Source organism: Leptopilina boulardi, unplaced genomic scaffold, assembly GCF_019393585.1.
Source record: "Leptopilina boulardi isolate dan_hultmark-lab unplaced genomic scaffold, ZJU_Lbou_2.1 LbouV2_31, whole genome shotgun sequence".
In the NCBI taxonomy this organism is placed as follows: domain Eukaryota; kingdom Metazoa; phylum Arthropoda; class Insecta; order Hymenoptera; family Figitidae; genus Leptopilina; species Leptopilina boulardi.
This window is the reverse complement of record NW_026137874.1, coordinates 3,252,588-3,268,157: the sequence shown is the minus strand read 5'-3', so window position 1 is coordinate 3,268,157 and position 15,570 is coordinate 3,252,588. Positions and strand designations below refer to the sequence as shown.

Genomic DNA, 15,570 nt, shown 5'->3' with positions numbered 1-15,570 from the left:
CACCTGAAGATTTGTGGGAGCGAACATATATAAAAAATTAACATAAATCTACAAATAAATAACGCGATAAAATATTTATTTCGCAGTAAATCAGCTTTGCTGCTGAATGAAATTTTTAACAAGATAAAAAATTCGCTGTAGCAGAAGTCATTTTTTCTTTTTTTTTAATTCTTTTTCTCAATGGTGCTAAAGCATTAAGACAGAGGCAATTTATCGAATTTCGGTCTCTCCCCAGGTGCTCATTCTCTTTCACAGTTCAATATTCTGACAAGATCGTTTTCTTTTTTTGCTTTTACTTATTTTTTTTTGTTAATTTTTTTACATACGTATATATATATATTTATATAAAGAGAATAACATTGGATCTCAGGGGATAAGATATAGCATTTTGATATTTAACTCCTTGCCAAAGAACCAAAGGGGCAGCAAAAATCGTTCGCACCAGGTGAGAGGAGCGACGCTCTGCAGGACAGTCACGTATTTTCTATTTGCTTCTACCTTTGGCGCCTCCTTTCCTGACGTGAGCATTATGGTTCTTTTTTTATATTTTTATTCAGTCTTTCGATGTCAAGTATTTTCTTCCAAAACGCCATTATCTTCAAAGATCATTCTTATATATTATTATACCAGAAAACGATTCACGAGATTGAATAAGAAAAAAATTAACACAGTCGAGCGAACATTCTCAATGCTCCTCGAAAATTGGAGGAGTAATTAGCATCTAAAGTAACACATTGCTTTTGACAATTTATTTCCTTTTTCTTTTTAGAAACGAATGTTAATTTTTTTATGCGAAATAAAATATAATTAATTAAACTGTTTAGTTAAGTCAAATAAACGTTTTCTCTGAGTTCTAATGTGCAATTTTAGTGACAAAAGTATAGTTATTTTTAATATATTAATAATATAATAGTAATTTCAATCAAGGCCAATTTACAATAAATAGTGTATGAAAAAAAGATGTTACAAAAGTCCATAAATTAATTATGTCTACAAATGAAAAAAGAATTGATGCGGGAATTTTTATGAACTACATAATTTATCAGAAGAATCGCCTAAATTGATGGAGGGTCATTCAGGAGACCCATAAAAACCTATATATAGCGTTCGAAAGCTTAAGAAAGTCGCGTGACTTCCTCTCGGCTCTTTAGTGGTTTAACGCGAACCAATTAGTAAAGGTACACATATATATGTATATAGGTGTTGATGGGTGCTTGTTTTGTGACCACAAAGATTATTTTCTTACACACACTTTATATAGCTTTACAACTGCAAATTATAACTCTTGTTTTTAGTATATATTATATGTATATAATCAAATCAAATACACGTTTCCCTTGGTCAATATTATTCTAGTAATATAGACTATATATTTATTATAATTATAGAATTAATTTCGTTGACTAATTTAGAGTAATTTTAATTTAAAAAAAAATTAAAAATAATTTTAATCGAAAAAATATTTTTCCTAACAAATATAAATTATTTAAACATATTTTTTAAATAAATAGTTATAATTAACTATTTTTTGTTTTGTTTTTTAGGGTTTCGTGGCCCATTATACTATATGGAAGAAACCTACTCGCGAGTTGTGTGTGACCAATCGACCATTTTGCAACACTCGAAAAAAAATCTAAGGTAAGCGCACATAAAACTCTGCATGGGGTGAGAATATAAGATTCGAAGAATTCCCGTCACTTTTTAAAGCTCTCGAATGACGATTTGCTCTGAGCAAAAGTGTGTTGTTCAAACGTCACGATATTTTGGTCTTGACTCTCTCTTTCTCTCTCTATATTATATTTCCAATAAAGAGAAACTAAAGTGGACGTAAATTTTATTTTTCGAACATCATATTTCAAAAATCATTCAGGAATATAGTGTTGCGTGACAGTAAAACGGTTTCAGGATTCTGCATCAAACAACTGATATTCCCCCTCCCTCTTTCTTTATGTAAAGTGTTTCTTCGTTTTAAATTCCTTCTGACAATAAGAATAATAGCAATAATAATTGCTATTATTTACATTGAAAAACAAATTTTTGTTTGTTATTTTAAATCTTTGAAAATATTTATTTTTTTTAACTTCACATATACAGTGAGAAAAATATTTCGTCTCAGTAACCAAAATTTTCAACAACAAAATCAATTGCAATTGATTCAAAAAATGAAAAAGTTATCTTTTTTGTAACTAATCTTCGTTTTCTATTCGAGAAAAATTCCACACTACATTATATATAATTTGAAATTTAATTTATATGAGAAACGAATTCGCAAATGTGTCTTAAATTTTAATTTATCTCGGGTAAATTAAAATTTTGTTGATGAGAGTGAAATTATTGAACGTGAAATTATCCACAGTATGCGGAAATGATTAATCTAACCGCGTTTAAGCAGAGTTTGCCAGTATATAATTCACTTATAATGCATATATTTCACCCCAAGTGCGAAGACATTAAAATATCGTATTTACTATTAGTGTCATGCGCTTGTTTAATGATTACATACTGCTCTTTTTTTATATGGAAAAAATTTCATATTTTTTTGTTTTGCTATCTTAGTAATTTTTAGCTAATTCAAATTTAGAGAGCATAAATTGAAAATTAAAGCTCCATTTAAAAATATATTCTCTCGAATGTAAATTTATTTATTGGAATCTATTGACATAAACGAAATTGAAAATAAGCCATACCATTTTATTTCATTGTAGTAAATTAAATTCAATTAAATTAAATATTTCGTTAATTAAAATTGAAGATAAATTTTCATTTTCTATACAAATTTCTCACACATTTATATTTAAATCGACTTTAAATTTATATACAAAATAATTTTAAATATATACATATATATACAAATATTTTATCAAGTAGTACATATATTTTTTTCTTCTCAATTAATATATATTCGAATAAAATTATTATTGTCAGCAGTAGGAAAACATTTCGATTCAAAGAATAGTATGTACATACGTTTAGTATTTTAATGAACATAAAAGTCATCAGGTTATATTATCCAATATACATATATATACACGAAAACATTAGAAAGCGACACATAAAATGTTGTGTTAATATCTTCGCGAATTGCAGGAAATTGCAACATAGTTTAAACTTCAGAATAGAGGTCGTGTAACGGAAATAACAAACATGTTTGTTCATAAAGTTTCTGTTATGTGCTTTCGTTTCATTTGATCATTTTTCACAATAAAAGAAGAAAAAAAAATTCTCTCCCCAAATGTATATATATATATAATAAAACAATAGATAAATATTGACCGTTTTTTCAAAAAAGAAAAAAAAATTACAAACAAAAATGTATCAAAGATGAAAACAAAGCTTTTTTTTATTGTTTTATAAGCTTCAATTTTTTTAAAATATTAAAAACAAATTCTATATTAGAGAAATACTAGGTATTATTAACACTAATTTTTAATTATTAATTAGTAGTAAATTAATTAATATATTAACAAAATTAATTGTTTATTAATTACTTAATTAAGTAAATTTTTAATTAGTAATTAGTTAATTAGATTTAATAATCATTAATAAATTAATTAATTATTTAATAACGATTTTCAAAAAGCAAAATGTATTACCAATAACAGGAAAAATTTTCCTAGTAGTTAATTAGTTTTCCCTAAAATTTCAATATATACGATCATATCATAGCAATTAGGGGATATTTTCACTAAATTAATTGAATAATTTTTTTTTACACTAATTTCATATACAAAGGAATTAAATACAAGTGAGATAAATTAATTGATAAGAAAACCTCAATCATATAAATTTTTTTGCATAAAATTAACCCTTAGAAGAACAGATAAAAAATGTTGATATTTCCAAAATATCATATTGGGAATTTTCGTTAGTTTTACATCTTTTTTTTCTTAAACAAGAAGTGACTTTTCTTAACAATGTTCTTTGGACTAAATGCAGCATCCCTTTTGGTCCATCGGCATATACAGTGGTGTGTGTCAGAGGGGGATGAGGTGGGAACATGAGGGGGAAAGACGAGAGAAGCTATTGGCGATGGAGGGTGGTAGGGGCGTTGAGAGGAAGGGGGTTGTGGGGAGGGTAAACTCACAGGGAGGGACTCAAAACGTTCGGGCTTGAATCTACAACCGCGAGAGAGCGAGACTCAGTTAGCGGCAAGCCGCCACGACGATACAGTGTATTTTTTTCATGTTCAATTTTCATCTTTACCGGTGACTCGCGTGCCAACGTGTATTAAAATAAAAAAAAATCATTTTAGAAAAAACCCCAAAAAAACCACTAAAAAAATTCCCAAAAAATTAAAAAAAATTTCCATTTGAAAAAAATAAATTTTGCCCTAAAAAAACTCAATTAGTAATTTCACAAGTGTTTTTCAGCAAAATTTTTCCCCCAGAAAAAAATTAATTATTTTATTTCAAAAATCACAGTAAAACCAAAAAAATGTATCTTTCATTCTGAAAAAATTTTACACTTATTACTGGTGGGAAAAACAAATATTTCGAAAAGAACAATAATAGAAAAAAGTAGAAAAATTATAATATAAATTTTTATTATAAAAAAATAGTTTTTGTTTGTCAAAAGTGAAAATTAAATTTATCAAATGTTGGGGGAGAAATCAGAATTATGTGAACCAAAGGAGTCTTTTGAAAGGGAGAGAAGGGGGGCAAGTATAGATTAAAGGACTTTTGATGATGAATTAAATTCCTTCGTCTGGGGGTGGAAAAAAAGGTAGGAAGAAGCAACCGCCAAAGAAGAAGAAGAAGAGGAACTTTGGTGAACGCGTCAATGAGAAAAAGTGGACGATAAAATTTGTTAAATCCAAAAAATATTTTAAAAAAGGGTCGAAAAAAACTATTTTTAACTTGAGGATAAAAAAAAGTCACAATAATAAATAAATTAAAATTACTTTAAAAAAATTAATATTTATAAAAAAAGCAACAAATTTTTTTATCGTTTCTCTTAATGGTATAAAAATAAAAAAAAAGAAGATAATTATGTTTTGAAATTATTCCGCTGCGGTAAAAATTTAGAAAGAGCGGAAAATAAATAATTCAAAATGGGTTTAATTTTGATTTTCCTAACAATAGTGGGTGGTGTGATAAAATCAAACGGTGTTTATGGAGGCAGTGAGATTTACGCGAAAATGTTCTCGAGTCAACAAAGTCCAGCTGATCCGTGTTACGATGAGGATCGTCCTCTTAGGTGTATTCCAGTGTTTGTGAACGCAGCCTACGGTGCAACAGTGGAGGCATCATCAACATGCGGTAACGGTGGGCCAACACGTTATTGTGATGTTTTTGAACAACCTGGAGGTAGTACGGGCATTGGCCAATGTCACGTGTGCGATGACAGTACGCCAAGACGAAGATTTCCATCGAGTTATTTGACGGATTTAAATAATCCCACCAATGTCACCTGTTGGCGTAGTGAACCAATGGTATCGTCACAAAGTTTCGCGGCACCACCTGACAATGTCACATTGACATTGTCATTGGGTAAAAAATATGAACTCACCTACGTGAGTTTACAATTTTGTCCAAAGGCAGCGAAACCCGATTCAATTGCAATTTATAAATCAATGGACTATGGAAAAACATGGCAACCATTTCAATTTTATTCATCGCAATGTAGAAGGGTTTATGGACGTCCGAATCGTGCGACAATTACAAAGGCAAATGAACAAGAGGCAAGATGTACGGACAGTCATCGTTACAATGGCGGTGATGGATTGGGACCAGTTGGTAGAATTGCATTTAGTACACTTGAGGGAAGACCGTCGGCGGCCGATGTTGATAATTCACCGGTTCTTCAAGATTGGGTTACGGCAACGGATATACGTGTGATATTTAATCGTTTGTATATGCCACAAGTTCAGGAACAATTTTCCAATATGGGACCGGATGAGAATGCTGGATTGGATGATATTAATAAGAAGGAGAGAGAGCGCGAGGAGAAGATGAAGAAGAATTTTTATTTGAGACATAATGATCCATTGGTGACGGCATTGCCGTCGGTTCATCAGGTGTTTGCGCCGCAAGAGATGCAATCTAATGATGCACTCGAACCTCAGGAGATGAGTTTTGTTGGTATTGGAGGAACGACCTCGGCTCCAGTTACGACAATATTGTCGACAACTGCCGGTACCACTTTGGCGCATCATTATGCGGTGTCTGATTTTGCGGTTGGTGGCAGATGTAAGTGCAATGGACATGCGGCAAAATGCATCACTGGCAAGGATGGACAAATTGCTTGCGATTGTCGTCACAATACTGCCGGTAGGGATTGCGAAAAGTGCAAATCCTTCTATTTTGATAGGCCTTGGGCGCGCGCCACCGCTAGGGAAGCCAACGAATGCAAAGGTTAGTTTACAAATTTGCAAATATTTTTTTAACATTAGTCATAATGATTTTTTTGGCTAAATTATTTGCTTCGTTTCAACGATAATTTGCCCGAAAATAATTTTCAAAAATCTTGCAAGCAAGGGGAATCAAACCCAGGACCCTTGGGACGCGAGGCGTGTACTCTAACCACACGGCTAAGTTTCTTACAGACGTTTTTACCTGACTTCTTGAAAATTAAGACAGAACCAACCTTCTGCTTGTCATAACAAAACAATTTATCTTCAAATTTTTACACTGAATAATAGTTTATAAGTTTGTTAAATAATTTGTTCAAATATCTATATAATTTTTATTTTGTATATAGATGATAAAAAATAATTATTTTTCTTAATTGAAAAAACAAAGCAGCTCCTATTTTTCGATGAAACAATTATTTTTGATAAATTCCACCGTATAACCTTTATAATAAGAAGGTAATGCGCCTTCCATCTAGATCGCAAACGAGACCCTTATGGATCATTCTACGATCCTAAAAGTCACTTTTAACAGGTTACATTGAAGTCGTAAAAAGTTCCTCGAAGGTTTATTATGAACTTTACTCGATAACTCTTCTTGGTCTGCCTCCATTGTAATGGATGTTTTTTTTTTTTTTAAATCCTTATATTTTGCAAAATACATAAGATATAATATACATTTTTTTTGTTAAGAAAAATTAAAATCTATTTTATTATTGAAAACATTTTCGTCTTTTTTTACTCTTTGGCTAAAATTTAGAAAATAGTTTATAATTGACATAGATCGACATGTCAAAGGGAAAATAAAAGGTGTTCCAAATAAATATATTGATGCGATCAATCGATGTGTATCAAATTTAACTGGTTTCAAATAACTGTGAACTTTTCTGTAAGCTGGATCGCATAAAGATATATACACACGCGGGTCCATCTCAAACATTTTCTTTCTTTTTTTTTCTTTTTTTTTCAGGGGGTCTGGTATTAAGTGATTTGAATTATGATCCGGTTCTATAAATCAACATTCTCCTTAATTAACCTGTCGTTCGTCGCGTCAGAAGTCGAGCTTTAACGTCTTTCTCAAACTCTTGCAACATTATCAAATTTATTACACCGAAATATTTTCTTTTATTCATCAAACGTTTCATTTATATAGATAGGTGTAGAGAAAATTTACAATTCGTGACTGAATATATTATTGAATATAAATTATTAATATAACATGTAAATATTAATTAAAAAACTCAGGTAAATAAATATGTATGTAAATATAATTTACAGAGTGATCAAAATGTACCGATCAAGACAGAAAAATTTTTTTTTCTAAATTTATTTATTTAATTTATATTTTTGATCAATAATTTTTTTTTGTTTAAATTATTATTATTATTATTTTATTATTAATACAAAAATTTTTGTTTTGCAAAGAATTATTTTTTATTTTAATTAAAAAAAAAACATTGAAGTCGTTGTATATAAACTTTGTAATGAAGAAGACTACATTTTTCGCTAGCTTCATTTGCTGGAAGAGGGACACCACCCTTATTCACTAGAGGACATTAATGACTTTTGTAATCACGAAGACAAATAATGCACTGCTCGCGACACAAATTATGTGAGGTATTAAAGTCTTCTGTGTTACTATACTGTTCTATAATCAAAAAGTCGGGAAACGATCGACTGTAAAAATAAATAAACAGGTGTAGAAAATAATAATAAAAATAAATTTTTTCTCATATTTATGATCAAAATAAAAATTTTTTAAAAAAATTAATTAATTAAAAAGTATAGGCATATAAAAGGTAAAATAATAATGAATGGTGAATTTGATAAAAAAAAGCCATGAAAGTAAATATAATGTAATTGATTGTATTTTGATGAAAATACGAGAAGATCGTCGATTCATCTTGCAAAGACCCTTGATAATAAAAAAATCATGTGCTCTCTCATGTCTACCAAAAAGGAGACGTGCGTATACTCAATGGAAACTGAATATAGGAGGGGAATTCTAATCAAATTCTTCATATGGTCCTTTTGGGGTGAAAATGAGACATTGATTTGATTGAACACCTGTAACGTTATTTGACAAATTGCTTTCATTAAATCGATATGGGGACAAAGGTAAAAAACACACCAAGATAATGACATTTTTCTGTCAGGCAGAAAATCCAAAATTTTTTTTTAAACATTGCAAAATTTAAAAAAAAAATTTATTTTTTGTAAATTAAGAAAGAAAAGTTTTACTAATATTTCATTTTCTCCTAATTAATATTTTTATTATTATATTATAATAATATTAATAATAAAAATAATTTTTATAATTCTTTCTAATTTTTTATTTTATTATTTCTAATTAAATTCGTATTTTATTTTTATTTTTTTTTTCAATTGAATTTAATTAATTCTCTCAGATGCAGCAAACAACCAAAATAAAAAGAAACGAAAAAAACAGTTGCAAAGCATTGTATATAAAACAAACTTGCGGAGTATTAAGAAAACTTGAGAAACATTTAAAAAAGAATTTACGAAATATTTTTTCTTTTTTTTTTTACTTTTTGTTCGAAATTGAGGGAAAAAAAGTTATTTTTCGCTGGTACATAAATATATACATATAAATGAAAGAAAATAGCTAAGAGCAAACTTCTTTAAAGAAAAAGTTTTTTTTTTATATATATAAAAAATATTTTCCAGTACAACCTACTTTTAAGTTTTTACCTCTCATTTATTCTTCCACGAGCGTTGTCTTGACGTTTTCCTCATTTTCCCTGCTATATTAAAGGAAAAAAAAGAAAGAAACGAAAGAAAAAAAAACATCCAAATGAAATCTCCCCGTCTGTAATTATTTTATACACCCTTAAAAACGAAAGAACGCCTCAGGCAATGCGAGGCAACTGTATTTAATTTAACATATATAACGTGGAATTTTTTCATTTTTAATGAATTTCTGTGTGGCTTATAAAAATCCCCGCCGTGTGCCATGCGCATTTTTACCTGAGTTTATAATATAATATATATTATATATGAGGAAAATTCTCTCAAAAGTGAACCAAGTAAAAAATTTTTTTTAGATCGGACAGCAATTTACACAAAATTTAGTAATATGGGTAAATAAATGTTTATTTATTTAATTTAAGATTTAGTTTATTAAATTATAATAATAAAAAATAAAATTATAAAAATAAAAATTAAAAAAAATATTTTTTCACTTGGATCACTTCAGGAATTTTACCCCATATACATGTGATATTAAATATTTTTCCTCTGACGTTTTTAAATATAGTAAAAATTCGCAGAACATATTCACCGACAAGTTAAGAAAAATCTCCCCCACTCTCTTATTTTTTTTAAATATATGGTTATATTTCGCGAATAATATTATATAGTACAACACAATTATTTCGTTCGTGAATGAGATAACGAGATCTGACGCGAGAACGAGAAGGGTAAAAAGGATTTTGTAGGTCTGAAACGAGAGCGCTCAAGCACACAGAAATTATATATATTTTTTTGTGTATAGGAGAAAGACGAGAGATTTATTTTTTTTTTATTGAAAAAAAATGAAAATAAAAAAAACAAATGAAAAGAAGTTTAAAAAAATGACGATAAAAAAAATTAGACAGCCTGCAACTGCGAATATAAGGTGCCGGCGGCGAATGAAGCGAAATCGACGGTGGTCAGTTGTACACCTGTGCACACACAGAGAAAGAGAAAGAGAGAGGGAAAAGCACGATGCCGAAGGGTTAATCGACAGCACGCTGCAGTTTTGCTATTTAGGTCCTCGAGTGGAAACAAATGTTTTAATAGGAAACCCATCAAGAGAGAGAGAGAGAGAGAAAAAAAGGTGGGGGAGGGAGTAGTTTATTCTCGTAAACTGTCCATTTCAAAGCATCGCGATTGTTACCTTTTACCCTTTCGCGCGCGATCATCTATCGCAAAAATAATCTTTCTATACAAACAAAGGGCATTTCCAGTGCAATTTTTTGTTTATCTTTTTGTCTCGTTTTTTTTTCAAAAAAAAGCAATAGGAAACAAAAATTGACTCAATTTTAACGTGAATGGACTCTCGATTTTATTTCTGATACTAGAAGTAAAAGCAATTTATTTTATTTGCATTTATAGAATGTATATTTTTTTTATCAAATATGTACAAATTAATTATTAATTATAGTTGATAGGGAAATTTACATTAATTAATTAAACGATTGATTTTTCCGTCATATTGAATCCGACATTTTGAATTTAAAAAATCGAACTTTGGATTTTTATTAATATACTAAAATTGAGAATAAATTGCATTTTAATATTATTTTAAAATAATAATTTTCAGTATTTCAAATATTTCAGTAACTATTTATACAGTCCTTCTTTCATATAAATTTCTCTTATTTTAAAATTTATGTTCAATTTGTCCGACTTGTTTATTTTTAATTTGTATTTCATTTTTCCGGAAAGAGGAAATGAGAAAAGGAAGAATACTGTAAAGAAATGTCTTCCACTTTCATAACTTTTATTAATTATTTTTATAAACCAAATTTGAATGGTTTTATCCTCTTTTACTAAATTAATTGAATATTAAATTTTTATACTTTAAAATAATATAATAATTATTATTATATAAAAAAATATATATATATAAAAATGAGTATATATTTTTTTAAAAGCGAAAATTCCCAATAAAAAAAATTATAATGAAATATAAAAATATTGCACTTTGTATAAATTGTCATTAATTATCGACGAGAAATGGCAATATTAGCCACACGTTGAATTTCAACGTCAAACAAAAATCTTTTTCTGGTATACGCGCGCGTCAATTAATACTATTTCCAAGTTGAAAACATTCATGAATTTTAATTAACACTGCGTGGTTGAATTTCAATCATAATAGAATTGAAAGTAATGAAACCGGAGATATTTCTCGAGGCACAATTCCGTTAATGTTAAAGATCTCTAAAAGTTAAAAAAAAAAAAATTAAAATTAAAAACAAAACAATTTATGATTATTTTTTGCAGAATGCAAATTAAATATTACTCAACTCGTGGAGAAATGATAAAATTCAATTTCTTTAACATATACCTTTATATATATATATTTCATTCTTTTTCGCCCAGGGGAAAATGTATTTAATGGAAATGGTTTCTTTACCACTTGCAAAAAATATAATTTTCAAACCAAAATATATATGTATGATAATAATTATAAAGCATTAATAAATTATTTATAATAAATAATAATTATAGTATTAAAAAATATTAAATAAACTTAATAATTATTAATATTAATAATAATAATGTAGGATTAAAATGAAATTTTTTCAATTTTCATAAATTTTTCTTGTGGTTTAAAATTGTTAAAAAAATTTCTATACTCGAAAAAGGTTTGTAATTGAAGAAATATCACACTATTAGTGGAAATGAAATGACAATAAGTGAAATTTAGTGGAAGTAAAGAGAACATCTGTGGATGAAAAGCAGAGAAGGAAACATTGTGTGACCTCTAAATTATGTGTGTGTGTTGCTCTCGGACAAAAGTATCGGGGAAACAATTTTTCGGAAAAATCATTGACAAAACAGAAATCCGATTCATATGGTGGTGTCTCGATGGAATTTTCAGTCCCTTCTGTATATATATCTCTCATCCCTCCCCTTATAGTATAATTCGACGCGGTGAAGCGTTAGCTCGAGGTATCCAAGCTGCTCTTCGAAATCAAAAAACGACGAGGGTAAACCGCCCTCTCTATAAAATCGTTTCAGATCGATAAACACATTCCCTTTGGCCGATATATATATATACATATATTTTTTTTGTGACAAAATCGCGGCTTATTAAGTATTAATCGTTTTAATTTTCGACATTCCGAGACAATCCGAAATTTTGTTTCCGAGGCCAATCAGTTTCTATCCGAATCTAAAATTTACTTACACTGAAATTTTTATCTATTTTATTTATTCAGAATGAAATTTGAAAATTTAAATGAATTAAAATTAAATTTAATTTAGTGGATAAAAACTGATTGACAAGGATACAAACGAAATGCTTTGGACTAATACCAAAAACCAAAAACTTGACTATATATTTGTGGGCGCATCATTTTCCAAGTTTACTTTTCTCTGTCTCGATCCTTTGTCATTTCCTTCTTTTCTTCTCCCTTTTTCTCATTTCCTTTCTCCTTTCCGCTTTCTTCAAAAAGTCCCTGGCGTTTACTCTACATTCCCTCAAGGTGGAAGCGGGGGTGAAAGAAGATCAAAAAGCAGCCAACATCCTGCTTCCTTCAATCTCGCGCGTATCCCATAAAAAAAACCTATGCGAAAAAGGATCGATCCTTCTTCTTCTTCTTCTTATCGAAATTTGACGTGCTGGTTATGAATTCTAAGTAGCCTGGTGGGTGTATATGTATGTATATATTAAATATATGTGGAAGATATCAAACACTTTTCCCCGCATGTAAACCTAATAGATGTTTTATTTATTATATTTATAAAATGCACGCACGCGACGTGCTGATAAGTTAAATATTTAAATTATGATTTATTAACTTGTATGATAAATTTATTCAATTATATAAAGCGCACTGTTATGTCTGGAATTGAAATATTATATTAATATTATCGAAAAAAATGCGATAATAATTCTTTTCTTTCGAACAAAAATACTCTTGTTTAAAGAAACTAAAGGTGAAAAAAATCCTCTTAAAACAAAATTTTTTTCATTCCCAAAAGAAAATGAAAATAGAAGAGAAAATACAAGCAAAAAGTGAAAGTAAAAAAAAGAGAAAAAATGAGACAAAATAAAGAGGAAAAGTGCGAAAGAAAGAAGGAAAAATTATGAGAGGAAAAGCATAACGTTTTAAAGGGCCGAGTGGGAGGAAAGAGGGGAGGGGGGTTTGAGTTCACATCGAGTCTCGATCCGGTCGAGCCGCCCTATACAAGCAGCAGCAGCAGCCTACCCCGTTAATTTGACGCGGCCAAGTGGCGCTCGTTTACAGCAATGAGTTATGTTCTCGGGATGAGGGGGGGGGAGGGTACCTTTTGCGTCTCGTCATTATACGAGTGTTGCGCGCCTTCCGTGTATGTACATACGTGTTTTGCACATTTATATATATGTACTTTGCAATTTATATATATATATTTATATAGTCTTGCACACTGATAGAACCATGTCGATACTACATATATATTCTCAACTTGCTACTTATATATGTACCATGTAGGAGTGCGAGCAAAATTTTTTTTTCCTCTTTTATTTTTTTTGCCATATATGCATGACAGACTCGAATCGTCGAGCCACTCAGAATTGCTGCACTATGGGGCTGCTGAGGTTACTGCTGCTGGTACACACGAGTCATGTTTGCTGCACAATGCACGAAGCAAGTTGATGTTGGTAACGATCCATGTACTTAACGTTGTGTCTACTACGGGTTTTGAGTACATCAATCGAGTTCACTCTAATGAAAAACCCACTACTGACGATGCCGTCTTTTTTGTATATATATATATATTTAACACAGGAAAAAAAAACAGTTTCACAAATTATTCTCAAATTAAGATTATTTTTTATTACACACAGTAAACATTAAATATAATCTTTAATTATTCTGAATATTTCTACATAAAAATTTGATCGAAAAAATCTATCACTTATCAATATGCAATTTATTTTCTCCGTATGAGAGTAATTCATTGAATCGACGCATGTGCGCCTCTTTAGTTAATGCATCTCATCATAATAAAACAAGTCCAGACGCACAAGTTTCTGGCCACGTGCCCTCTCTGGTCCAGCTTTTCAAACGAAAAACGACATTCTTTATCGTGAAGTGAAATAGATTTCTTGTGTCTATACTATTTTTAGCAAAAAGAAAAAAATAATAATGTATTTTCAGAAAAAATTTTGATCTCAAAAATGTGTCTTCTTTGGTTATTATATAAAAAGAATATTCGCCGCCTCTGAGTCAGAAAATTCTAACGTAACATAAACGTTACGTAAGGTAACGTTACTTAACGCAAAATTATGTAACGTAACATTATATAACGTAACGTAAATTTAAATTCTTAGGCGCGACAGATTGTTAAAACCAGCAAACATAACCTCAAAATTAGTAGGTCAAAGGTCCGCGTCAAGAGGCGAACATAACCTCAAAAATTGAAAATCAATGGCCAATGTCAAGGAGTGACCATAACCTTAAAATTCAGCCATGATAAAGAGGCAAATATAACTTCAAAATTTAGAAAAGATTGAAGAGCAATAAAAAAACATAACCTCAAATTTTAGATCTATTTCTATAAATATTTCGTTGAGATGTCGTTTCTAATAGAATGACTCAATATAACCTTGACTCACATATACTCGAGTTTACATTGAGAATTTGTATATTCGTCTCGAGAAAAAGTGCGAAAGAAATCTTTTATACAAACGGTCATTGCACCATGTCTAAAAAAAGAGACGCAAAACACCGTCTAAATTCACGCGAGGGACCGTGTACGTATATATATATATATATTTGATCTCGTTTCACGATATTCGCCAGAGATCATCGATAAAATACAAGCCAGACTGCAAATGATCGGTAAAAATAAAGAAAAGGGTTTTTTTTGCGATCAGTCGATAAACACACGTTCATTACACGCGGCACCGCATCGACAAACGCGCGTGAGTTTCGATATAATTAGCGACCGATTGATTAGTGGTCCAACACTTTCAGTCTATACACCAATAGTGTACTATATATGTATTCTATTCCCAATGGACCTGAAACGCTTCACTGATTGCACAAAAATATATATATATATATAAATATATCACTTTTTTTTTGTTAAACTACTTGGCTAACCAAAATAGATCTCTGTCATTTTTGACCGATTTAAATCCTCTAGGGAATGAGACAAATTTAATTTCCCCTCTTTGAAAATAATTATAGGAAATGTTTCGAGCTTGATGTAAATTGTATTTTTGGATATTTTTCAAAGATTAATTTGTTATGCAAATTCATTGAAATAAACATATTCTAAAATTAAGAATATATTTTTGTCAATCTTAAATATTCTTGAATTAAGAATATAATTTTTGCACTAAAATAAAAGTAAATTAAAATAAAAATTTACAATATAGAAGACAGAATAAATATATTCTCAAAGTAAGAATAAAATTTTTGCCCGTTTCAGTGAAACAAAAATCAAAATAAAAAGGGTAAAAAGAAAGGAAACGAAAAAGTGCGTGCATTAAAGGG

At 29.6% G+C, this 15,570-nt stretch overlaps 1 protein-coding gene across 1 annotated transcript; it reads left to right on the top strand.

Moving 5' to 3' along the window:
* The first annotated feature begins 4,121 nt into the window (after positions 1 to 4,121).
* LOC127283378 (netrin-1-like) lies at positions 4,122 to 6,414 on the top strand. Its single transcript, XM_051308204.1, has one exon. The coding sequence runs from the start codon at positions 5,051 to 5,053 to the stop codon at positions 6,356 to 6,358; it is 1,308 nt and encodes a 435-aa protein (XP_051164161.1). The 5' UTR covers positions 4,122 to 5,050; the 3' UTR covers positions 6,359 to 6,414.
* The last annotated feature ends 9,156 nt before the right edge of the window (positions 6,415 to 15,570 follow it).